This window comes from Squalius cephalus (assembly GCF_949319135.1).
Source record: "Squalius cephalus genome assembly, chromosome: 1".
NCBI lineage: Eukaryota > Metazoa > Chordata > Actinopteri > Cypriniformes > Leuciscidae > Squalius > Squalius cephalus.
This window is the reverse complement of record NC_137122.1, coordinates 63,026,689-63,054,157: the sequence shown is the minus strand read 5'-3', so window position 1 is coordinate 63,054,157 and position 27,469 is coordinate 63,026,689. Positions and strand designations below refer to the sequence as shown.

At 37.9% G+C, this 27,469-nt stretch overlaps 2 protein-coding genes across 3 annotated transcripts in view; both read left to right on the top strand.

Annotated features, from left to right (window-relative positions):
- prkcab (protein kinase C, alpha, b) overlaps positions 1 to 6,198 on the top strand; it is a 185,666-nt gene extending 179,468 nt beyond the window's left edge. For both annotated transcript variants that reach the window (XM_079894726.1, XM_079894725.1), the window contains 2 exons: positions 79 to 219; positions 2,550 to 6,198. In XM_079894726.1, the coding sequence (XP_079750852.1) occupies positions 79 to 219; positions 2,550 to 2,717 (309 nt within the window). In that variant the 3' untranslated portion in view covers positions 2,718 to 6,198. The remainder of the gene's footprint in view (positions 1 to 78; positions 220 to 2,549) is intronic.
- Positions 6,199 to 10,488: 4,290 nt separating this feature from the next.
- cacng5b (calcium channel, voltage-dependent, gamma subunit 5b) lies at positions 10,489 to 25,297 on the top strand. Its single transcript, XM_079864437.1, has 7 exons — positions 10,489 to 10,630; positions 12,848 to 12,898; positions 13,347 to 13,576; positions 15,873 to 15,959; positions 17,622 to 17,762; positions 20,552 to 20,697; positions 23,348 to 25,297. The coding sequence occupies exons 3-7, from the start codon at positions 13,381 to 13,383 to the stop codon at positions 23,609 to 23,611; spliced, it is 834 nt and encodes a 277-aa protein (XP_079720563.1). The 5' UTR covers positions 10,489 to 10,630; positions 12,848 to 12,898; positions 13,347 to 13,380; the 3' UTR covers positions 23,612 to 25,297.
- Positions 25,298 to 27,469: the final 2,172 nt, after the last annotated feature.

The window sequence follows — 27,469 nt, the reverse complement described above, 5'->3', positions numbered from 1 at the left end:
TGCTCTTTCATTCTTGAGTCTGAGGTAGATGGTCTCTCAGGTTTAATAATCTGTCTTCTCGTCCACACACACACACAGCTGATGACGAAGCATCCATCGAAGCGTCTCGGATGCGGTCCGGAGGGGGAGAGGGATATAAAGGAGCAAGCTTTCTTCCGCAGAATTGACTGGGAGCGGCTGGCCAACAGAGAGATACAGCCTGTTTTCAAACCCAAAGTGGTGAGTGTGAATGTGATGTGTGAATATGATGTGTGAATATGATGTCTGTCAGCTTTGCCAAGGCTGTTGGTGTTGTTGGATGACAGCTCACTTTCTAAGGTCACAGATGGTCACAACAGTTCTCCAGTCACCAGTACACTGATGCCATCACTGTAAAACTTCGACCTGTAAGTTAATGGTAAAGTACAAACACTGATCATCATAATGGTGACAAAACAAACTTTATTATTTTCAATAAAACATCAACATCTAAATCTATGTTAATTCTCAACAAGAACATTTGTACATGTATGAAAGAAATAATGTTAAACTGGTTTGTAAACTGGTTTCACGCTCATTGTGGCTTGCAGTCAGTTGTAGTTCTTCAGTGTTTCTCCTCGTCTCTTTTTCCTGTTCTTGTCCTTCAGTGATTCTGCTTATCAGGTGTTCATCAGTTTCTCAATTCACTCACTTCTTTAAATTCACTCTGTCAAGGGGACTATATTAGTGAGCTAATGTAGGGAATAGTGAATGAGGGTATAGGGTGTGATTTTGAACACAGACGCTCAGTGTCGACTTTGAGCGCTGTTAATTCACAGTATATTCCTGTAGGCTATTTTCTCAAAAACAACAGTTATTAACCAGAATGCATTTACTGTTTTAATGGAAAATGCTATGTTATTGTCAGAATTTGACAGTTACTCTAAACGTACCCTTCCTCAAGTCAAGCAAAAGCTCCACTTTTCACCTCAATGGTAGCCCAGTGTAATTGAAACACTTCCAAATCCCAACATAACTCAACATTAAACATACTTTTCTCATCTTGCTCAAAAGAAACCAAACAGAAAAAGTTATACTTTACTTCAACATTTTTACTCTGGCCATTAAATCCCATGCAAAGCATGCTGGGGACTACACTTTCAGTTACATCACACTGTGAGTCTGGCAATCTATCAGATCCTTGAGATGAATGAATAATTTTCTTTCTTTCACTTGTTCAGTGCCTGACAGGAAGTTAACAATTGGCAAAGGGAGGCGTTGGTGACCTGCCTAATGAAACAATGGGGGGTTGAGAGCTCACACTGTTACAGCTCAATGTACTGTTTATAGTCTTGACCAGCCAATGAGGGCACTGACGCAAGATCAGTCTGAATGTCAATATGAAACGTGTTCACACTCCCGTTTTAGTTTACATTGAAGTGAGACTTGATCTGATCCATCAGGAATTATTGGTTGATGCAAAATTGGCCATATATGGCCGGTGAATGGAGGAGTCGGGTTCAAAAAAAGAAGTTTCCGTGATGGCGGCTAAAAGAGAAAGTCATTTTAGAGCTGGTGGATTATGGATTGAAGACAAACATTTTTCCCTTTAGAATAATGTACACTGATCACCTGCATAATAAGAAGGAATGTGCATTACGAATATACACAGGGTCTTTATTTTGATGATCCCTTTAACACATTCTGGTGATTATTAGTAGACTGGTAGGATTAGGGTTAGAATAAATTGAAATGTAGTTGCAAAGTTACTTATAGGCCCAGATTCAACGCGTACCAAATGTGGGCCGGATCTGGGCCGACACTATGTTGCTGTCTGGGAAAAGAAAAGCTGTGCAAACCTTTACATGCGTTTGAAAAAGATGATCCCAATGTATTGTAAGAATCCAGGAGTGATCATGATCACAGTTCACTGCAAAAAGTTTTGGTGATCAGCTCTCTCACTTCTAGGATGATTTCTCAGCATTTGATTTGCATGTTTTGTCTCTTAGTTTGGTTAATTTACCCATATATGAACACGGCAATCACCCTCGAATCCACACCAAGACAATCGGTCCAAGATCATCTGACAAGGTGGTCTCGGTCCGATTGAAAACTCAAGAGTGGTTTGGTTGTGGTGATTCCAGTGCAATCTGACCAATGATAGGACACTTTTACTCACATCTGACTTACATTTGAGCCCACATGATAAAGGCCTGGACTATTTTAAGAGTCGTTTCATGTGTTCGCATCAAAACCACCCACCCTGTGTGCTGATCCTCCCTCACTGTGTTTATACTGTATGTGTGTTGAAGTTTTTAACGGGGTATAATTTGATTCATCTCATACTGTGGCCACCCATGAGTGTTTGCAGAGCCCTGGGGTTAAAAGAGCCCCCTCAAAGGACCCTATTGGTACGTCATTTCAACCTGAATATTCCCCCTCCAATCGCTTTTTATAAAACCCTCCTTTTACTGGACATATGAGTGTACATGTTGCCCGTGACGTCAATGAATTTTCTCTCATGCACTCTGCCAGCTTTTCAATTGAATCTAATAATAACCCACGTCTTTCTTCTCGCCTTCCTTTCACAGAGCGGCAAAGCAGCGGAGAACTTCGACAAATTCTTCACCCGCACGCAACCAATGCTGACCCCTCCAGACCAACTGGTCATCGCCAACATCGACCAGAGCGAATTTGCTGGATTCTCTTTCATAAACCCCGAGTTCATCCACCCATCGTCGCTTCACAGCGTGGTATGAGACGGCCCGATGAAGAAGAGGCTCAAACTAACAACTGCATCCATGTTATCAATGAACTCATCAAATCTTTGTAGACAGTTGAACACCCTTTATCTGAACATATCTGAACTGAAGGGGGGACTGGAGAAGTGGTTTTGATTTTAGATAAAAGCATGTGTCCACATTCAGACTTTGAGGGCAATATCTAATGGAGATGATTTATGATCTGTTCCAAAGCCTGATGAGCATTTTATTGGCATTGATGGTTCTATGAAGAATCTTTAACATCCATAGAACCTTTCCATTACACAAAAGGCTCTTTAGATTTTTAAAATGTTCTATCAGTGTTCTTGTAAGAACTTTCCAACCAAAAAAATGGTTCTTCTATGGAATCACTGCATTTTGAACTTTTGTTATTAAGAGTGTAGACTGACAAATGATTATTTTATGAGGATCCATCTCGGTTAGGAGACAGAAAGGCAGCTCTCTAGGCTTTTAAACAGAACGATAATGTTTGCCCTCATACTGTCCCAGACAACAACATATTGTCGGCCCAGATCCGGCCCACATCTGGCAGATCCAGTGGTGGTCCAGTGGCTGGGCCAACAATATGTTTCTGTCTGGGGTAGTAATGACAGTTTATCTAATGCTTGGATGCAGATAGAAATTATGTTCAGGCTGAGTATATTTTCAAAACCCACAGATATTTTTGATGGTGGAGATAGTGAACAATCCCCTTTTCCAGTCCTCAGATTATTGTTTGTGAAGCATGCTGACATGAAACAGGTTTTTGTGTCCTATTCCTGATGTCCTCTACTGCCATTTCTAATGTTCTTGAATTATATATTTGTAAATCTAAATCTTGTTATAGGAGTGCCAAAATATAACTGCATCAAAAAGGTTTTTATATCCAGCTCTATATATGCATATTGATTTCCTACTAGATGGTGGTGTCCCTTATCTTGGGCTGAAACTTGAACCCTTATCGCTCTTCGAGTTTTAGCATGACAACTTCCAATCCCGTCACTGCCTGCTCGCCTGGTTCCTACTTACTCAACATATACACAACTTTTACTCTTGCTCTAATGAGTGATTCCTCATTGATAATACGCAGGCCCATGTACCCGCTTGCATGTTCATTTTTATTAAATGCTTAATTTATCATATTTTACGATGGATGTTTAAGCCCAGAAATGGTCTTTGGTTTAAATCTTGCATATTATGCTAAAGAAAACTAGCACTACTACACCATAAAGAGCATGTAACGAGACCAAATACATGCTTACTGTAGAGGCTGGGTCTCCGAAACCAAATTCAGGACATATTTCACTCAAGAAATTCTTTGCTTAAAGAAAACGAAGCCTGTTTTTTAGAGCCATTAAGATTTTTTTGCATCGTGACATTTGCAGCACTCACTGTTAAAGGGGCTATATGTGAGAATTTCATGTATTAATCAGTTTTTTATAGGCAGTGTGTAAACAGCTTGTGATGAAACTTAAAAAACGAGACCTTCCCCGACTTCCTAGGTTGTATATGAAAGCCTGTAGACTGATTTCCGTTCTGTGACACATGAAATGAATGCTTATACAATGTTCAGGATAATGTCAAATAGAGGTATTCTGTTCTGTAATATCAATGTGTCATGCAAAGAATTGAAATTCATTCAAACTATAGTCTCACATCGCCAGATCTATGTTTGTGGACGTGATGCCGGTGCATTGCGGAGCTGGTGCAAACATATCTGCATGGTTATGATCAGATGCTTTCTGAACTGCTGTTTTCTCTGTTTATTTTATTATTGAGAGGAAAGCCAACAGCACATATTTACATATTCATCTAAACACCGCTCTCAGCAGCGTGGACGGATGTTCGTTAACAGTATATTACTGTAAAGGTATTTCCAACTTCTTTTTACTTCCAAGCAAAGAACGAAAGAACTTTGCCGTGAGTATATCGGGGCGTTGAATCACGTTCATGTGTACGTTACGTGTGAACGAGTAAGTTGATGCTGCAGTTCACTTAACGGCCACCGGTGTCGCTAATAACAAACGTTTCTGAATTCTACATATAGCCCCTTTAAGCTCATTTTCCCTAAATGAAAAAAACAAAACAAAAAAAAACGCTTTCTCCTTACTGTAATGTGGCAAAATGCGAAATAAAGGTTTTTACTGTAAAATGGACTGTACATTAAGTTCAAATCATGGTAGTGTTTGTTGTTTGTGCTGCTTTTTACTGCAATACTTCATAACAGTAATGAAAATCATCCCTGAGAATAATGAGAACTAAGTTTTAAAAAAACATTCAAGGAGAAAGTGTGCATAACTGTCTTAACATATTTGCCACAATGCAAAAAAACTCCTAATGGTCTTTAAATACAATATTTTTTACATTTTAAATCATCACTATCTATGCTCAACATGATTTTGTGACTTATGTTTGAGGGGGATGAGAGGTCAGTTATGTATAACCTCTAATATAACCCTTTTTCTGCTAGTGTTTATGTCCTGCTCTTCGTGTTAAATTACATGTTCTGAAGTTCTTATCAAACAGAGCTTTCCGGTATTTATCTCATATTTTTTATCTTTTTAGTTAATGATTATCATGCATATTTGCTCTTTGAGTACTTTTAAGTAAAGCGCTAATGTTTACTGTCACACTTAAGGTACACTATATTCCATGTTTTTTTGTAAATACAGAGAAAGCATATATAGGCCTACATTGTCCTGCAGATTTTATACTAAGAACTGAATGTGCTTTTACTAACTTAGATGGTTTCTATGTTTAGATGATCCAAAAAGACTAGTTTGCGAACCTTTGTTATATGTAACTCTGCGATGTTTTCTATGCTGATAGTGTACGTGTAGGAGCTGTGTGTAGACGGACTGGGCTATGTGGATGTACTCATACGGTTTGTGTGTTTGAACTGCAGCTGCTGTGTGCATGTGGCGTGTCGGCAAAATCGGCGCATGCGAAACGTGTTGCATGATTCCAGGAATCCGGAGTCCTCTAGCATGGGATGATTGTCACACCGAGTACGATACCTGTCCCACCTTAACTATCCATCATGTCATTGTTGCTTTCTTTCCCGTTTAGTTTCAGTCGGTGGATGAAGAATTAGACTTCCATATAGATTCCTATCACTGTCTGATTTACCTAAAAGACAACAGGGAAAAGATGGAAATTCAATTTTAGCACACTTCAGACATCATTTTTTGGATTCTCCTTGTAATCAGTACCTCAGAAATGCTGTATTTACACATTAGATGGCTCGGTTTGGGCTCTTGTCTTGTGCCAAGCCTTCGGTGGAACCGGTGAATTTCACCACTCTGTGAGCTCATGTGATCCGTCATTTTTCAGTATATAGCTATTTTTGAATTTTAATAGACCTGATGTTCGATGTGCACGCCTGTGGATGGAGGAAAAGCAAACAGGATCAAGTAGATATTCCAGGTGTTTATTTCTTCATCCTATGAAGTAAATGAATTCATGTCATGAGTGGAAATAGAGCCGGTCCTCTTACGAAGCGATAGAGAAAGTCTTGCAGGATGCAGGTTAACACAAGTGTCTCACATTGAGAGTATTTGGGAATGTAAAGTTAATGTGTTTTGGTTGTGGTTTCTGCATGTGAGGTGGCATTACAGAATTCACAAGTATCTCATATGAACATTCCACCCAGCCATTTCTTAATATAGATTCTACCAGGAATTATACAAAAGTATTTATTATTATTGTTATTAAATGATAAATTCCAGGACAGTGTTTTAGTTTGAAAAAGTTATTTCACTCTTCATTGTTTTTTTCTTTAGAGAATTCTGTCCCTCTGTAGTTTGTGAAGGATAACGTGTATAAATAAATGTATGACAAAATGGATAACGTCCATGTTCTGGTTCTTCAACGTCAGGAAGGTAATGGGGTTTAAATGGGGTTGTGCTTTTTCGGATGTAACCTTTCATGTAGTGTGTAATAAAGCTGTTTGTTAATGTAAAAGGTCTACAAAGTTTTAAAGATCAAAGTGCACTATAAATGGAGTTATTGTCTCCTAAAAGAAACAATTGATTCTGAACTGCCAAAACGAGTCGTCAGTAATTTCAGTCTCACTTCCTACATAAACCATATTATATACTGTATGGTAATGGACGTTTTGTTTTCAACACACGCTGTAAGTGATAAGTTACGTAAGTGACCAATCACAACAGACTGGAGAGTCACAGCAGAGTAGACTAATCACAACAGACTGAGTCATCTGACCAATCAGAGCAGAGTAGACCAATCCCAACAGACTGAGCCATCTGACCAATCAGAGCAGAGTAGACCATCTGACCAATCAGAGCAGAGTAGACCATCTGACCAATCAGAGCAGAGTAGACCAATCACAACAGGCTGAGCCATCTGACCAATCAGAGCAGAGTAGACCAATCACAACAGACTGGACCATCTGACCAATCAGAGCAGAGTAGACCAATCACAACAGACTGGACCATCTGACCAATCAGAGCAGAGTAGACCAATCACAACACACTGGGCCATCTGACCAATCAGAGCAGAGTAGACCAATCACAACAGAGACTGAGTAGACCAATCACAACAGACTGGGTCATCTGACCAATCAGAGCAGAGTAGACCAATCACAACAGAGACTGGGCCATCTGACCAATCAGAGCAGAGTAGACCAATCACAACAGACTGGACCATCTGACCAATCAGAGCAGAGTAGACCAATCACAACAGACTGGACCATCTGACCAATCAGAGCAGAGTAGACCAATCACAACAGACTGGACCATCTGACCAATCAGAGCAGAGTAGACCAATCACAACAGACTGGACCATCTGACCAATCAGAGCACAGTAGGAGACCTCCAAAACAAATTTATGACCCTTTAAAATAGCATCATAGGGGGACTTTAAGACATATTGAGCGCATTATTCAGTCTGTGTCAGCGCTCATCAGTAAGTGCTATATAGTAAGTCCAGTTCATTGTTTTCCAGCTGGTTATGGTTTATTAAGCTAAACCACACTAAGCCCCCATTCATCCACACACTTCCCACAGTACTGACTCAAGCAGGAATCATGGGAATCATAAAGTATTTAAAGATTCTAATGCCTCCTGACTATTCTGGTTCCATTAATGATTACGTATGTGCATTTAAGAAATAAATCTATGAAAAATTAAATGCAGTTCCACTCTCAAATTATAAGATGAGGTAAATAAATAAATTTTAAGCAAATAGCTGCAAGCAGCAATGCGGGGCAAAAGCCCGAAGGCACCGCACGAACTGTAAACACAGCAAGCACAATAAATACAGCATGTACAACATAATGATCACAGAAAGCACATCACACTGAACAGTCAAAGGCTCAACTCAATATATCTTAATATTAGTGATGTATGTCTCGAGACCGGTCTTGGTCTCGAGACCGGTCTCGAGACCACTTTTACGTGGTCTCGGTCTTGTCACGGCCTTGACGGTCTTTGGTCTTGGTCTTGTCTTGGTCTCGGACCTCTCGGTCTTGTCTAGGTCTCGCTGTCTCAGACCGACATAGTGGTCGGGGGATTTAGCAATACAATACTAAAATATCCACGACGACACAACGTTCGATAATGCAACATTATTATCCGCAACAGAACGGATTGAAGCGCGCGTCCGAGTCAAGACAGTGCTGCGTGTGCGCGAGCCACGAGAAAACACTTTATCCGCGCCACTGATCGCAGCGGCAACAAGCACTTTGATCACTTGATTTAAAAAACACATATCAGTGACATGATGGGTTTTAACTTCATTCAGGAGATTTTGGGTAACTGCACAACTGACAGATGACTTTGAGCGCACCGCCAACGGTGTGTGTGTGTGTGTGTGTGTAACCATAGCGACAAAACGACCAACTTTGGGATCCTGCACTTAAGCCTATAATTTCGTTTTTAAAAATTTAATTATGTATTTAAAAGTTGCAGAATGGATTAATTTGGAGACTCCGAAATCGGCAGAGATAGGCAGGCATTTGCTTAGATGAATTTGTGTCTTTGATATCTGTGTGTGTGTGTGTGTGTGTGTGTGTGTGTGTGTGTGTGTTGTTTGATTACAGTATTGTATTTAAGATGGTGTTAGACTAAATAAATGGTCTTTTAAATATCATCTGCATATCTCCGTTGTGTTGACTAAACATTAGGCCTAAATAATCCAAGTTTATAATTGTGTATCTTTAATTTGATGTTACAATTTCATCTACAAATTAAGTATAATTTCAATTGGTTACATATTTCTCATTCTTTAGACAGTTGTTGGAGGAGCAAGATGGTGTTGGAGGTGTTTGATGTTTTGTCAGATGAACCAGTCAGTACCAGTCATGTCAGTCCTCAACGGTACACAAAAGTTAAGGGAGTCTAAATCCTCTAATAGTGCGGTAACAGCCGTCATGCAATAATTGCTACATATAGGCCTAGTTGATCTCACCCAGTCTGCAAAAACATTTACAGTGAGCTCACAGTCACACACATGACATGGTCTGTCTCTGTATTGTTCTGCCTGTGTAGTTGAAGTAATACCGTCTAATATGTATTGAATGTAGCCTAAACTGCGGCTGAACCCTAGTATGCTGCTGTTCTTGAATTCATACAAGTTATTGCTTAGCTTCAACACTAGTCTGTTTTTTTTTTTCTCCGGTCTCGACTTGGTCTCGGTTTTGGTCTCGACTTGGTCTTGGTCTTGACTTGGTCTGTCTTGGTCTTGGTCTTGGTCTTGTCTTGGTCTCGATACCCTCTGGTCTTGGTAGTGTCTTGGTCTCGGTTTAGGCGGTCTTGACTACAAGTCTACTTAATATATAGATGTATATGTGATTAGATATGGTACTTCACATGGAATATATTATATATTTACTCATGCAACATAAACACACATTTATAGAGAAATATATCATGTAATATATTTCTTATATTTTTTTTTTTTTTTTTACATTATAAGTTGTTTCATATTTTCAATGTAGTTGACAATAGCACAAGCACACCTGCATGTCCTAAAGTTATTAGTCAAGAGACTATCACTGTACTGAGGACTGCACAGTCAATACTTGTAAAATATAGTAATTATAGTATTAATGATTTTCGGCCAATCGTCAACCAAACCAGAGTCTCTACTCTTCAGCGCATTAGTAACCCCAAAAAATCACACACACCAGAAAACCTTTTTAAATTAAAAAATAATAGAGCATTGAAAACAAACATATCTCCCCCTATATTAATAATGAGCAAAACACTTTAAATAACATAATAATAGAAATCTGATGTAACTCATTCCGTGTTTGTGTGAACATACATTCACATTTATGGGAACATGTACTGTATGTGCACTATATATACACAATATATTGAATATTACATGTAATGCTATTTTTGTCTTCATTTATACATATTTTATATTCTTAAATAGCCATACATGGTCAATATTGCAGTATATTGAAAAATATAAACACTAGTTTCCCATTTATGGAAATGTATTATGAAGCCTAATATATCGCAAAATATTTTGCTGTATATTCCCATATATTTTTGTTCCATAAGGGAAGCCTATGTGGCAAAAACGTAATTATCAATCAACAAACTACAATTAAGTTAGGCCTATATAACTTCGTTCAATTAATAATACTGTCACTATTTGACAAAATCTTTGTTTTACCTTAAAAAGGGCACATAAAATAGAGCGGTGACTACAGGGGGGGAAAAAAGACTTTCGAGAGATGACTCGATGAACTGTGTGAAACATTTCATCTGAACGAACGGAATCGTCTAAACGAGTCAGTCACGTACAGTACACTCTCCAACACTCGCGGTCGCGCGCGCTGGTCTTCATCAGTCTCGTGCACAGACTGTACTGTACGGAGCTGCTTCACTCTCTAGCTGGAATACACACACATTCACTCTCATCAAGAACATCTACAGGTAATTATCATCCTTTCAATGTGGATGAAGGAACATGCAAATGATGTCGTCATGTGTACATGTCAACACAGATGCATGCGTCTTAAATGATGATTTCATATTCTGAAGTCAGACATATTTGTTAGCTATAATTTGTGTTCTTTGAATATTTGTATTGTTCATATTTAGTACATGTTAAATTGCTTAATTGGTTGCATATTTTTATAATAATGATAACGCATCTGTGCATAATCAATGTTCAGTCCTCGCGTTATTTTTGCTGCAACATGTGCAGAGTAAAGATAAACAAATACTGATTATGTTAATAGATTTTAAAGGTAGGCTATATAAACGGTGTCAAAACCTAGTTCGTTGACTAACGAGACTGCATTTCTGAGCATCGGTGGTTCTCCTGATAATTCAAAAATATTCACAATGCAACTATAAATTCAGTCATCATATTATGCAGTTATTGTTATTGCAATAAAATTGTGATAAATAGTAGTATGACACCACTGTCATAAAAATAATCAAAAATTACAAAAAGATCGTGAAGTTTTCTGACGCTGTAGCTTATTGTACACACTACTGATTTTACTGTGGTAAATAATAATAGCTGTATGAACATTGGAATATTGGTGGAAAACAATTAACAATGATTAATAATTGGTTCTTCTTCGCCATAAAGCAATCTGTATCAGCCAAAAATATGATGCACAAAAATTCTAGGTTTTGAGACACGCTTCCAATTTTCTTTAAAAGTCGAGTCATGTATTTCTATAGTGCTTTATACAAAAGCTTTTTTCAAAGCAGCTTTCCTGTAATAGACAGTAAAATAACTATTAATGTAGCAAATTCTTCAATTATGAAACAAATTCAATTTCCGCTGCTGCTCTACGGAGGCCATTATTCATTAAGTTCGATGTTGATTCAGTTTAGCTCAGCAAAGTTCATCAGTTATGAAACAAACTCATATAAACTATAAAACAGCCCTACAGAAGACAATGGTGGCATTATTAAGCTAAAAAAGTGAAGGACAGTTGTAAATCAAGCATTTAAAGGTAGGGTAGGCAATTTTCGGAGAGGCTAGCAATAGCGAGTTAGCTTAGAAGATCCCACCCTCCCTCCAGAGCGTCTCCAAAGACACGCCTCCTTCAAAACACATGGGCTGCGTCCCAAAACTTAACAATGCTGCCTTTGCATCAAGGCACGTAGCTTCACTTCCAGTCTCCTGAGAAACCTTCATCTGATAGCACAGATCTATCATGAATATCCCACAATCCTCTGCTTTCTATTCTGTGACAGTTGAGCTAAAAAATAAAGATAACGTATGAAGGTTGTGGTTGGTCGTCAGTTTGTGTGTACAGTAAATGTACATTTTTGACCAACATTTTCCACTTCTGATGTCATTTCTAGCAAGAAATTACTATTTTACTGATTAAATATTAGCTTAGTTTTCACCAAAGCTCTCTCTATTTTGCTGTACGATCATTAAACCGTAACGCTGCCTCAGAAGTCTGTTCAAAATCAGTTTCGTGAGGTAATGCCGCCTGCAAAGTCATTGCCCATAAGGGCTCAAACAAGGAGCAAACAAAAGAGATGGCGTTTAACTACCTCATGTCTCCAAGCACATAACATTACAATAATAATGAACATAAACAACTTGAAGAGCACTAGTTGCACCACATGACTGCTGCAGATTCATTTCAGCATTGATAGTGTTGATATAGAAGCGCATAAATTCGAATCACAAACCTCTCCGAGTTTATCTCTTCCAAACTACAGTAGTTATAGCGTGAACGCAGCAGATGCTGGTTGTTTTGGTTCAGGAGGAACTCTAAAAGACGGCTGCTGTTTCGTTTGTGGCGCTCAGTGACTGACGTCTGTCTAATTCTGGATAGGTATGAGAATATATACGCTGACATGGCAGGTAGGGCATTAGATTGGTTGGTCCTACGCCTTCCACAAGCAATATAAATACATGTAGACCACTTCATTTAATGATTTCTATCAGGATGTGAAGAGACTTTCAACCAGCATAACAAAAATAATGCCTTTAAGCAAAGAGTTTTACATGTGCTGTCCATAGAAGACGGTGAACTCAAATTCGGACTGTGTGAATCCGAAAGAGCTGTTTGTGGCTAAGCTTGTTTAAAATGCACACAATCTCTGTACAGAACTATAAATGCACATGTTGTGTGTTTTTGGAGCTCATGAATGTGTCGGGTCTTTAAACAGGTCCATCATCCCGGCAGCGATGGACGCTCTGGTGTTCTGATCCAGTGACAGGTACTGCATTTTATATGAGAGCTTTGTGTGTGTGTGACAGATATTGGCATGAGTGATTGAAATATCACCTTTAATGCCATGCGCCAAGCCAAAAAAAAGTCAAAACTGTTCTGAATGAATGTTCACTCTTGATGGTTCAGAACAGTTTTGAGGTGAACTATCCACAATACATTTTCTTCTCACTACCCATGATAAACATATTGTTGCATTTTTATATTGCGATATAATGTGACACGATATATTCTTACACCCCTAGCATAGACAGTGACAGCTGCAGCTGCTCATGTGACACACGTACAGATGTGAAAATTGCAGTGTGAGAGTGTATTTTTGTGTCATTTTATTGAATGTGTTTTTTCCGTGTGCTTCCAAAAACACTTGTTTCCATGAGGCGCTTCATTATGTCAGATTTCCTGGAGATCTGCGTGTGTGTGTGTGTTCCCCTCAGGTGGTGTGTGAGTGTGTGAGCGCCCCCTGGTGGCATGAGCGCGTGCGGGAGGAAGGCTCTGGCTCTGCTCAGCAGTGTGTTTGCCGTCTGCAGTCTGGGTCTGCTGGGCATCGCTGTCAGCACTGACTACTGGCTCTATCTGGAGGAGGGCGTCATCATGCCTCTCAACCAGAGCACTGACACACACCTGTCCATACACTCCGGCCTCTGGAGAGTGTGTTTCCTGGCAGGTCAGTCACATGCCTCATTTATAAGTGTTAATGGGAACACTTTACAATAAGGTTCATTAGTTAATCTTTTTTTTTTTTTTTTTTTATCAACATTTTTTATTTTATTTTTTATATATATATATATAAAAAAATAAATAAATAAAAAACAGACACATACTCAACATCTCAATGTCCAGTCAAAAGGAGGGAGAAAGGGGAACCCACAGAAGTCACTCCTCCATACAATCACGTCATTAGTTAATATTTTTTAACTACATTTTAAACTACACAAGCTGTTGAAGCTCCGCCTTCTGCGCTGGGAGCAGCAGCTCATTTGCATTTAAAGGGACACGCACAAAAACTGCGTGTTTTTGCTCACCCTCAAAAAGTGACTATTTTAACATGCTATATAAAAATATCTGTGGGGTATTTTGAGCTTAAACTTCACACACACACTCAGAGATCAGAGACTTATTTTACATCTTGTGAAGGCATTATAGGACCCCTTTAAATCCCCATTTTTGATGTTAGAGTCAGTGTTCTAAAGTTGTCTTCCGTAAATAGCCGGTCATTTGAGTTCATTCCAGTGGACTTCACACATTCAAAGGGGTTTTCATGGTTTTCTGCCATTATTTTTGCCTGGCCAGGCATTCTGGACCGATTACAAAGGTTGCACTCTGTCCGTGTGTCCGCCTTTGGCAGTTGTTGTCTGGGATCATCACATGGATGTGTCCTGCTGTATTGATGAGGATTATCCACGCGAGGCTGTATGTTTGTTATCAATGAGCTCACACTCCTCTGAATGGGCAAACAACGGCCTGCTGTGGCACAAACACACACATTAGTCTCAGTGAAGGAATGCAGTGTGTGTGTGTGTGTGTGTGAAGATGTGGGAGAGCGATTAGATCCAAACCCACGCTGTTTATATCCGGTGAAATTGAGCGTGACTGTGAACAGATGTGAGCCGTCGTCTGAGCTCTGCGGGATCACGATCCACCGTGTGATTTTAACACCCCAAACTTTCAGAAGTCTCACGTTATTTCCGTGCTTCGAAGTGAGAGGGTTGCATTGCGTCGGGTGTTACAGTGTGATATCAGACAGACAGTGAATTCATGATCCTGTAGGTCTCACCACATGATGAAAGTGTCAGTGACTTACTGCGCTAACACTACAGTCTCCCGAAGGGAAGAGAAAGCATGGATGACGGCCATTAACAGGAGAGCCCTTCTTCTGTGGAACATATGAGAGGATATTAGGGACTTTAAAGGCCCCCTGAAATCAAAATGTACGTTTTTTTTTAGCTTTTAGTATGAATATGTTAGCCTTAAGGTTATGAATAAGCTGCTGTGCTCCAAAACAATGACAAAATTCACATTTAGGAGATATACAGTAAGCATTCAAAACTTACAGTCTCTCATTTCCGCTAAAATGGATCAGGGATTTTATGACTTCAGCTTCTCATCACATCTTCTGTCCAATCAAATGCTCTCTAGAATCTGAAGCTCCGCCCCCTAAGCTATAAACACCACCTGGCCAAAGCAACAAAATATCTATTTCAAGTCTATTCTTCAGGAAACTTTTTTTTTTTGTAGATTATTTTTTCCTCAAAAATAAATAAATAAAGTATTGTTTTCTACTGTCATTTAGTGTGCTTAAATACACCCCTCAACAACTGACTATAAGCTCAGCCAGATTTAGGCTACAAATGTCGCTAGAAATGATCTGTCCGTAGATCTACTACTTTAACTCTTTTTGCTGAAGCTTTTCAATCAGACAGTTACAAAAAGAAGGACAATACAGTATTTGTTTCAACATATTAACCATGAAATCCAGCTGAAATTAAACAAAAGCATTCCTTACGCTGAGTCAGTTACAAAAAAAAAAGAGGGAAAAAGGGGAAAAAAGAAAATGATTATAAACCCATGCTCCAAAATATACTAGTATATTACAAAACAATACCAGTAAAATAATATTAAATCAAAATATTAGATATGCATACTGTGTGGTAGCAATATAGACAAAATTCAGCAAAAATGTAAACATTACTAATATAAAAGAGTGTTATATTATGTAAAAAAAAAAAAAAAAAAAAATTCTTAAAAATAGAAAAAGTCTGAAACCACGAGATTAATAGCCATTATTGTATTGTGTTCAGAGCCCCTGTCTGAAGAGCCCTGGTGTGTACTATGAAATGAAAAGCCAAAGCTCATCTTGTCCTGGAGCAATAACTCTCTCTCTCTCTCTCTCTCTCTCTCTCTCTCTCTCTCTCTCTCTCTCTCTCTCTCTCTCTCTCTCTCTCTCTCTGTGTGTGTGTCAGGTGAGGAGAGGGGCCGCTGCTTCACCATCGAGTATGTGATGCCCATGAATGTTCAGCTGACCAGTGAGTCGACTGTCAGCGTTCTGAGTAAGTCACACACACACACACACACCTTCACGACAAACAAAAACCAGCTTTACTAATGTCTACAGCCGTCGTTCTCAACTGGGTTTGGTCCCAGACTTGACAAGAACTATCTTCAGTTGAGTTCATCTAAGGCTGTGTCTGGAAGTAGTTCTTGTGTTCCTCTTTCCTTCAGTGATTCTGCTTGTTAACAGCAGGTGTTCATCACTAATGCTCAATCATCACTTAATTAGTCAATTATTATCCAATTATCATGCTGGGATCTAGAAATGTTCTATAACTCATTCAGTTTGAGTTCTGTTTCAGTCATTGTGTCCACGTAACTTTCGGTAATATTTAAATTAAGTGAACTCAATTTTATTTAGTACATTTAACTGTTAGGTTTTACAGCGAATTGTTTTTGTTTCTGAATGACTATTAAAATTTGGCAGCACTTCCATTTGTGGTAGAACAACTTTTCTAAGTATAGAGTAATAAACTACTCACAAATCATTAACAAACTATTAGCTTATAGTTAATTCGCAGTTTAGTATATTGCATTCTCTACATTAATAGGTTATAGACAAAGAGGCTCATATGTAAAGAGTTAATAATGTTTTTTAATGCTTCGTTAACAACGTATTAACCATAAATATTAAATTAGGTCACGTAAAATCATTAATTAAGTGCTTTAAACAAATATTTATTGGACATTAATTGGCATTATTGCATTAGTATTAAGTATTTCTTCAAATGTTTAAAGCATATATACAGTACTATGCAAAAGCCTTAGGCACGTTACTATTTTCACCCCAAAAAAAGGGTTATGTATATATTTCTCTGTAGTGTGTCAGTAGGAATATCAGTTTACATTTGCAAACAACATTAATTGTAATAAATCCAGTGAGAAGATATATACCGAGGAAGAGGGAGTCACAGCCACCACAGATTACATTCTCACAACCAAAATGTATTTGGTTCAATAGGGGATTTATATCCAATCCATTTTAACCAGTAATTTATTTTCTGAAAGTTCACACGAAAAGTAATTTTCTCCATGGTAAATATGTTTTCTAAAACTTCCATCCAACCAGTTGAGTATATTCATATTCATCAGTCCCATGATGCTCGGCGCAGGATGGCTGGTTATTAGCTGTCAGTTTTGACAGTGTGTTTGAGAGTGTGTTTCGGTGTGGAGGTAATTATCCGGCTGATGGACGGCGAGACCCTTCGGTGAGCGTCATGGCTGTCACATTAGCAGGAATAGCGCTCCTCTCACGACTCAGCTGACATCACACTTCACGCCGCTAGTTAGCATCCTGCTAAGCTATTGTGCTAAAAGCATTTGAATTAAATATAACCGCTGTGTTACTGCATTTTTGGGGCTGCACGCAAAAACACGACCAATGCAGACTGACTGAATATAACGATAACAGTAACACTTTACAATAAGGTTCATTAGTTAACATTAATGTATTAACTATCATGAACTAACCATGAGCAATACATTTGTTACAGTATTTATTAATATTTGTTAATGTTAGTTCATGTTATATTATGTTTTTAGTTGAAAACTCTACAACGATTCTTAAACGTTATGGTTCTAGTTGTCGTTATTGGTGTGAACAGGCCTTTAACTCACTATCGAATGATCTCTTTTTCCCCTGTGATGCTGTGTCTTTTCAGAGATGATCCGTTCGGCCACGCCGTTCCCCCTGGTCAGTTTGTTCTTCATGTTCATCGGCTTTGTGCTCAACAACATCGGGCACATTCGGCCCCACCGCACCATACTGGCGTTCGTCTCTGGGATCTTCTTCATCCTGTCAGGTACACTTCCTCGTCAAGTCAAGTCACCTTTATTTATACAGCGCTTTTTACAATACAGGGCCCGGTTTCCCGATAACGCTCACTCTTAGTGAAACTTTTAATGTGTTTCTTTCTTCTAAGAAAGCTCGAAAGCTATATCTTACCAAAGTTGTTTATGTTCCCAAGTGTGTTCCCCGAACCATATCTTAGGAAGCTGCTTAAGATATACCTTCTTACGTGCGACGTTACCCGGCGCTGTCTGTGGCAGTGGCGCTGAATTGGTTGATATCGATGGCTCGAGAATCAATTATTCTCTCATGCAGGGGCTGTTTATGTGAGAAAGCGGTGTTCTTTATAAATGAAGCACTTCAGAAATAGTTGAAATTGCAATTTATTATGATTATTGGATATTATAAAAAATAATCCAAACTATAATAGCCTATAATAGCCTAGCCTACATATTTTAAAATTGTAACATATATTGCTGCCACAATAACCTTTTCAAAAATTTACGTGCTTTCTTCTCTTTCCCATTTTTGTTCGCTGAGGTGGAGCTGCGATGAAATATTGTTCTTGTAAATACTTTCCAGCATTTCAGTAATAAAAGTGTGCATCTTGCGTACGGTGCTCGGCAGTGATCAAAAAGGATTTAAACAGTGAATTTTGAATCTCTTCTTGTAAACTCAGAGATGTGAATTCAGACGGCAATTAAATTACCACATGACCTGTTTGTCAAAAAACAGTAGGTACTAATTTGGCCAGGGATTTTTACGCGGGTTGGGTGAGAAAAACACTGATATTATGGATTCGGACGGCACTAAAATCACAGACTTACCCCTGTAAATGTTTAAAATACCGGACGAGCCCATGAGAAACAATATTAGCGTCCGAACAGGACTTAACTGACAGTAGCCTATGCTTTCACTGGCCTTTAAAAGCACTTTTTAATTAAATTAATAATATTGTATAATAATATAATAAAAAATCTAACAACAATCAGTGTAATGGCAATTTTATTCTTTGCATGAAAACACTTGAATTAGCCTAATTTAATACTGTCTGGGTGTATTAAAACTTCAGAATTATATTCGTATAGACCTGCAACAGTGATAAGGTAAAGCTAAGAGTGGTCCAGACCAACCTTACGAACGTATGACTTACAGAAGATATACTTAGCGAACGAACGTTTCGGGAATCGTGCCATAAGGTTAAGAGAGAGGTTAAGGAATAGGTTAAGAACTACTTAGAGATAAGAACGCTTTGGGAAACCGGGCCCTGATTGTTTCAAAGCTTTACAGAGATAACAGGAAAATAATGCAACAAAGATTTTTTCCAGAAGAAAATAGCATCACAGTCCAGCTTAAAGCGTAACTCTCGCCAAAATGCAACCTGGGGTCTTTTTGTGAATCTACCCGAGGCAAACTTTCGTTTAAAAGCATAATTAGGATGGAAACGCCACTTTTAAGTTTGACCGTATTTTCGTTTTCGGTCAAATTGCCTTTTGAATGGGAGTGAATGGGGCACGACTATGATAGCATCAAAAATCGCTATTTTACACTAAGAAGGCTCGACACAACATGAAACTGTGCTGGAAGTGTCACCAGGGGCTCTACACATGAACTTGAGCGTTGAGAACATTGTTTGTGTACACAGAGTTTACTAAAAAAAAGTCAGAATTGCGTGAAATAAAGTCGCAATTGCGTCTTATAAAGTCAGAATTCAGACTTATTTTTTCCGCAATTGCAACTTTATATCACGCAATTCTGACTTCATAACACATAATATAAATGAGATATAAACTCACAATTGTGAGATACAAAGTCCAATTCTAAGGAAAAAAAAAACTTTTTTATTTATTTTTTTTTACCTCAGAATAGTTTATATCTCACAATTCTGACTTTATAACACGCAATTGCGTATTATAAAGTCAGAATTGTGAGATGTAAACTCGCAATTGTGAGAAAAAAAGTCAGAATTGTGAGATTAAAAAGTCGCAATTACCTTTTTTATTTTTCACTCTGTGGCGGAAACAAGCTTTCATAGTGTCCGCCGGCATTTTGACAGTCAAAAATAGTCGATCTCCGAATGCGAATGAACTGACTCTGAATTTTAGTATTGCTTCTTATATGAGGATCCTTTTTCAAATACAAGGTCAATATTGATTTTCACTAATGACAAAATTTATATTGAACTAAGCTTTAGGAGCTTTCCATCTTTACTCTCCTCATGTTACGTTGCATTCGGCGATCGACTAGTTTTGACTGTCAAAATGGCGGAGGACACAGAGACAGTGAGTTGTTCAAAATCTTTCTTTTTAGTAAACTCTGTGTACACAAACAACGTTCTCAATGCTGGAGTTCATGTGTAGAGCCCCTGGTGAGACTTCCAGCACAGTTTCATGTTGTGTCGAGCCTTCTTAGTGTTTTAAAAATAGCGATTTTTGATGCTATCATAGTCGTGCCCCATTCACTCCCATTCACAAGCCAATTTGACCGAAAACGAAAATACGGTCAATCTTAAAACTGGCGTTTCCATCCTAATTATGCTTTTAAATAAAAAGTTTGCCTCGGGTAGATTCACAAAAAGACCCTAGGTTGCATTTTGGTGAGAGTTACGCTTTAAGTAAGTTCAGTGATGGTTAATTTCTGTTGTGAAAAAGTTATTAATTTAGTTCATTTATATATATAGCCGCTATATAACCAGCTCAGTTCAGTTCTCATATAATGGTGTCAATGCAGATCAATATTAATGTTGAATATTAGATGTGTCACTGGGACACGTCTCATGCGTGATGTCTGTCTGTCCCACAGGTCTGTCTCTGGTGGTGGGTCTGGTTCTCTACATCTCCAGCATTAATGACGAGATGTTCAGCAGGACCAAGAGTAACGAGGCGTACTTCAGCTATAAGTACGGCTGGTCGTTTGCGTTCGCCGCCATCTCGTTCCTGCTCACCGAGGTGAGAACACTGCCATCGTCAGGATACTCTTCACACGTCTGTGTGTGTTATGTGCTGGTTTCTTCTGAACTCAGGCTTATTTTAAAGATGAAATCACAGCTAACAGAGTTTTGTTATAAGAACCTTCTCCAAATATTCAGTGTTGGTTCTGGGAACGTAAACAATGTCCAGCTTTCTTGACCGTTAGAGGAACGTGTTTTAGGAGGTGTGATGTTCCTCAAATGTTCTTTCAACTTAATTTTGATCAACAATTCAATATTCTAGGAGTGTTGATTTGTAACATTCCAAGAACATAAAAATGTCTGAATGTTAATATAATATAAAGGTTAGTATGATGTTCCTGAAACATTCTTTCAATCATTCAAACACCTGCTGTGAACAAGCACTGAAAGAAAGAGTAATAAGAACACAAACTACAACTTTCTTCAGACACAGCCTTCGATGAACTGAAGATGAAAGACATTAAATCTGTGAAGATCTGATTAAACAACTCCACAAACAGCATTACCAGCTTCACTTATTACTAACCAGACTGACTTTATTTCTGTCACACGTCTACAGAAGCTCTTATTGAGAATTAACAGAGGTTTAGATGTTGATGTTGGTTGAAAATGTTTAGTTTGCGGTCACCATTATGATGATCAGTGTTTGCTTTAGTTGGACTCTTGACCCTTGCAGATGCTTTTTTTTTCAGCAATTGCAGGTGCTTTCAGAAAACTTTCTTTTTTTAAGTTCCCAGAACCAACACTGAATATTTGTAGAACTTTCTTATAACAAAAAATCTGTTAGCTAAGTAGCAACCTAGTGGTAACTTGTGCAAACATCCCTCGCATTGTCTTTAGAAAAGGTAAAAATCCAGTTTTGATCTTTAATTATGTGTTTTGTATGTAAACGATCTTATGAAGAACAAGACTTTATTTCTGTCAGACGTCTACAGAAGCTCTTATTGAGATTTAACAGAGGTTTAGATGTGGATGTTTGGTTGAAAATGCTTAGTTTTTCAGTGTTTGCTTTAGTCGGGCTTTTTACCCTTGACTTTGGTTAAGTTGCTTTTTTCCAGTAATTGCAGGTGTTTTCAGAAAACAGATAAAGCAGACAAACATGTCTGCATTAATGATCAAACGACTGCATCATTACTCAATCCAGTCTTCAGTGTCACATGATCCTTCAGAAATCCTTCTAATATGCTGAATCTATCATAAAACATAAGAATTTTGACAGTCTTTCCCACAATTGGAGCATTATTCCATAAAATGTCAGGAGATGTCAAGCTCCTGAAAGGTTAATACTATAACCACTAGAAAGGCACCATAAAAACAGTCCACACGTCTTCTAATCTAGACCATACCAGAGAATTGTGTGTGATAAATGGACTGATTTTATGGTAGGTATTGAACTTAAAGTCAAGTCAAGTCTCCTTCATTTATACAGCGCTTTTACCAATATAGATAGTTTCAAAGCAGCTTTACAGTGATAATAGGAGATTACAGTAACAGAGATTGTTTGGCTTTACAGCAGATCTAGAATAAAGTTATTGTCCAGCTAAAGCTAAAGTTTTGACTGATTCACTTCCATCGCAAAGATCATTAGTTATTAACTTAGGGGCCGCTTATATGACACCGCTCTAACAGAAAACTGAAAACTTTTAATGTGTTCTGGCCGTTCATTTGCAGAAAAACAGTGTTTGAGGCTCGAGAACGCAAACCTTGAAACAGGGTCCAATGTGCAACCACTGAAAATTTTGGAAAACGTTATCATCTCTGCGTAAACTAAAAAAATGTGAATCTGTGAAAATGGCGACCGTGTGCACACGTGTATCATGTGATATTCATGTGACTTTAGTGATAAAGGAAAAAAGGAAAGACAAATTATACCGTAAAGAAGTATGCCAGTCATTTATTAATGTTAATAAGCATTTTCAATAAAAAAAAAGCATTTATATTTCTGAATGAATAGCATTTATATTTTTATGTTAGTAAGTGGTGTTAAAAATTGGGCCACTTTGAGCCAAAAAAGTCCAGGGCCACTTTTCCAAATATAATTATACTTTTTCACACAAGTCAAGTCGAGTCAGCTTTATTTATACAGCGCTTTATACAATACAGAGTGTTTCAAAGCAGCTTTACAGAGATAACAGGAAAATAATTGTCACGTTTTGGGTTTGTTCATGTCATGTTTCCATGTCTGTCATGTGATTCCCTGTTAGTCATGTGATCCTGCCATGTGTTCCCTTGTCTGATGTGTCATGTTGTCATTGGTTCATTGTTTCATTGTTCACAGGTGTCCCTTGTCTTGTCATTAGTCTGTGTATTTAAGCCCTCATGTTTGCCATGTGTCTTTGTCAAGTATTGTTTCCTGTAGTTCTGCAAGTTGGTGGTTTTTGTTTCCATGTTTTTGGTTTTGGTGGAATGTGGCCAGGACACCGGGGTTACACCCCTACTCTTTACGAGAAGTGCCATGGGATTTTTAATGAGAGTCAGGACCTCGGTTTTACGTCTCATCCGAAGGACGGTGCTCTTTGACAGTATAGTGTCCCCGTCACTACACTGGGGCGTTAGGACCCACACACACCACAGGGAGACCAGTCTTGGGCTACAGGGTGACATGGCTGCTGGTTGACTTCTCTGTGTGTGTGTGTGTGTGTGCTCAGAGTGCAGGCGTGATGTCGGTGTACCTGTTCATGAAGCGCTACACGGCGGAGGAGATCTACCAGCCGCACCCGAGCTTCTACCGGCCCCGGCTGAGCAACGGCTCCGATTACTCGGGTCAGTTCCTCCACCCGGAGCCCTGGAACCGGGGCCGCAGCCCGTCAGACCTGTCCAGCGACGCCTCGCTCCAGATGAACGCCAGCTACCCCGCGCTGCTCAAGTGTCCCGACTACCAGCAGGTGCAGGTGTCCTCCTCGCCCTGCTGAGCACAGCACTGACTACAACATCCATTTATCGAAACCTAGATAACGTACAGAGACTGATGCGTCTACGCCTTAACAAACGGACTGACGCTGCGTCTCACGTCGCCTACTCACTGTACACTACGCCCTAAAAGTATTTACTCTTTTTGAGAATAAAAAGTAGATACTTTTGAGTGTGTAGCAGAAGAGTAGGCAAGCTTTGGGGCGTCTTTAACGGTTGCTCTCTGTCACAGTAAACTGACCTGTCAATCATCTTGTCAAAGATAAAATCCTCCACGTTTAATTTCATTTAATTTCCTACCGTATCGGATAGAAATGTAGATACTATCCTCATATTAATGCATAGTGATGCATTTAAAAGTTAATGGCCAAACCGATCTTTATAAAAGTTACACATTGTTAATGCAGATTTAAATATAACATGCTTTTTTTTTTTTTTTTTTTTTTTTTTTTTTTTATCAGGTTAAACTTTGATTATGCTTTAGGACACACTTATTTTAATTTCACACACTGTTGAGGATGGACAGTATGGCTTCACTCCAGCAGGGGGCGGTATAGGATTACGGGAACACTTTACTAGATGGTTCATTAGTTAAGAACTAAGAATGAATGAATGCATCTTAATAAATAGATTAATTAAAAGATTAATAAATACTGTAACAATTGTTAGTTCATGTTAGTTAATACATTAACTAATGAACCTTATTGTAACCAGTATTATTCTCTGGAGTGATTCACACACTTGTTATTATAATCATCAAGGTTTAATGTACAACCGGGTCCATGTAAATATTTATGGTGCTTAATTATACAAAAATGAATTGTAGCCATTATGGATCTCTAGCCTTTTATTACATCAATCTGCTGTGAAGGAAAGTCCAATATTTGTGTAATGTGTGTATATATACTATGTATGTATGTAATGCAATATATTATCTATTCATATCAAACTGTATTTCTTATAAAGGTTGTTGTAACAAAATTATTGGTAAATATGTGCAGAAATCGTCTTGGTATCTATTGAACACACAACAAATCTAGATGAACAAATGTACCATGAATTATGTATTATTGCACATCTGACATGATGAACTGTCCGTTTTTAAATATTTGTGATGAGATATTATATAGTTGTCCACAGCTTCAAGTTAATTTCCTTTCTGCTTCATCCGTGTGTGTTAAAATCTGTACTTGCATAAACCTTGGTTATTCATTTTTCAGTCGTCACACAACGTCATGAGCTGCATATCATAATTATATATATATATATATATATATATATATATATATATAAATATTTGTCAGTATTATAGACTATCAATCTGCATTGCTGGCAATGATATTTCAGTTTGTGACAGTAGGTGGTGACAGAGTTTGCTTTATGAGTTATCATTCAATCTGTCTTTTTATTTACAAATAAAGAGTATTTTACAAATATTAGACAATACAAGAAAATACATCATAAATGTAACACAGTTGGACACTAAGGGGGCTTAATGTAGATCTACCTAAAGATATTGATACATTTACACATTTTCTAAATGTTTGCTTCATAGACGTTTGGATTGAGTCAATATAAAGCTCCATTTCTTTCTTGATTTATATAAAACGGTTTATTTTACAGGAAAACTTACATTTGTGAACATGGAATTTTGACATTAAAAGAATTAAATGTGTTATATAACCCTGACTGCGCTTGTCTCTAGTTCTCCAAAAGACCAAAAGTAAGTGTTCTTTGTGATAAAATCAAAAACAATTTGCCAGAACGGTCTTATGAATGGGCAGTGCCTGAATAAACGAGCCACAAAGTGCAACAAAAATCAAAATCACCTTTAATTTTATTAAAAGTAATGTTTCACTGGGTATAATTTTGAATGACACCTCTTTGACTTTGTAATTGAATATTGATGAGTTATAAGCCAAACCTTTTTGCACACAATATTGTCTGTTGAATGATTCCAATACGAGTAAATATCAGTGTTTGTTAGAAATAAATGGATCTGATTTGTGAGTTAAGAAACAAATATTATAAGAACTTACTACAGAAGGTGAGGACATATTTGTTGAATGTAAATTATTTTCTGATGTCTAAACAGCATTATGATTTCAGGTGATATTGCACCAAAAACTTGCATAGTGTGTTACAGGAATATTATAATGTGCAAAAAAACAAAAAGAAAACCATTTAAATTAAATAACTGCTTTGATGATGGTATATTGGTGGATCAATGTTGCATTTAAATATGATATGTTTATTGTTCTGTATATAATATTTATGTGGTGAAAAGTTGTTTGAAAATCAAGGATCCGATAAAAAGACCTGGCGATGAAATTCAGATATAGTTTTGCTGGTATTTTATATATATTATATTATATATACAATATTATAATTACAACTAAGAAGACAATGTGTATTACCAAGTTTTGGAAGAATATGGGAGGGGGAAAAGCCTTTTCCTTTTTTTTAGCCTATTAATTTTAAATGTATTATTTAATGTTTCAAAATCCAAAACATTTAGGCCACCATTTTCATATGAATTCATAATAACTGTTTTCTTTATGTAATGTATTTAGTTTTTCCATATCTCTTAACATAATGTTTTATTAAAGTCCACCCTGAGATGAAAATCCAGCTTTTAATGTTGTTTATGTGTCTATGTGGTGTTTTTAATATGCTTTAAGACAAACCATGTGTAAATTCATAAGTCGACAGCATTGCTGAGTATTTCCTCCTTAAAACTGCAGTGAACCAAAGACAGTCTCAAAAACACGCTTTGAAATCGCTGGTGTTTCTGACGTCACAAACTACCTTGTAACCAATCAGATCAACGTGTGATCGTCAACCAGTGGATCTCTGAGCTGAGTGAGTGAGTGGAGGCGGGGCTCATTTGCATATTCATAGAACCACGCATACTAAATGAGGCAAGGGTGTCGAGTTACATTCAAGATATTTTAAGGCATGGACAATTATTTTCAAGGATAAAACGTTTAAATTTGCCATATTGGTGATAAAAGATGAGGTTTAAGGGATAAAATTATTGACCACAGGGGGATTTTAAGAGTTCTTAATCTGTAGATGGGAAATCTTATATATTGTTAATCTATATATATTGTTTTGTTTCGATATCTAGTATATGCTATCAGGCCAAAGAACCAAAGCCATTGCTGCATAAGTCAGTCTAGAAAATTACAGCCTTCTTAATTCAGCGATTTCTGAGACGCTGTTGATGTTTGAAATCACCAAAGCAAACACGCCCCTACCCAAAAGTATCACACCCCTATCTTGATAGCTCCGCCCCCAAATGAACAAACGCGCTATGCAGCACAGGCCCCTCCCCCTTCATGAGTGGCCACACCCCTTACTGCTGATTGGCTTCAAGTGTGTTTTGGTGCTCGGTCAGATCCACTTTCAACAGTTTCTCAGAAATCGCCTCCTGTACCTTTAAAGAAAGATCTCTCCTTAAGCCATTGATTTAATTTCAAATTGAATATTTGGATAAAGGTTGAAGATGTCAATTTTCCTATAGGCTGGTCAACTCTTTTAACCACTACTGTAAGGCAGTTCATTGACTTTCCAACTGATCTTCTAACCATGCAGCAAAATCAAACCACTTTTATGAGGATTTCGGGCTTCCCTGGAGTTTGTGGAGCGGTTGTTATGTTTATGGACATATAACTCATTGCTCTTACTATAAATGAGACATATATCAAGAGAAAAGGATTCTGTAGCATCAACACAAATTGCTAATAATTGTAATGATTTTATAAATGCAGTGACCTCACCCTTACAGGCTCACTATTGGCTGATTCAGAGGTTGAGGGCGGCCATTTTGAGTTGACATCACTGTAGTCTTGTAGTGC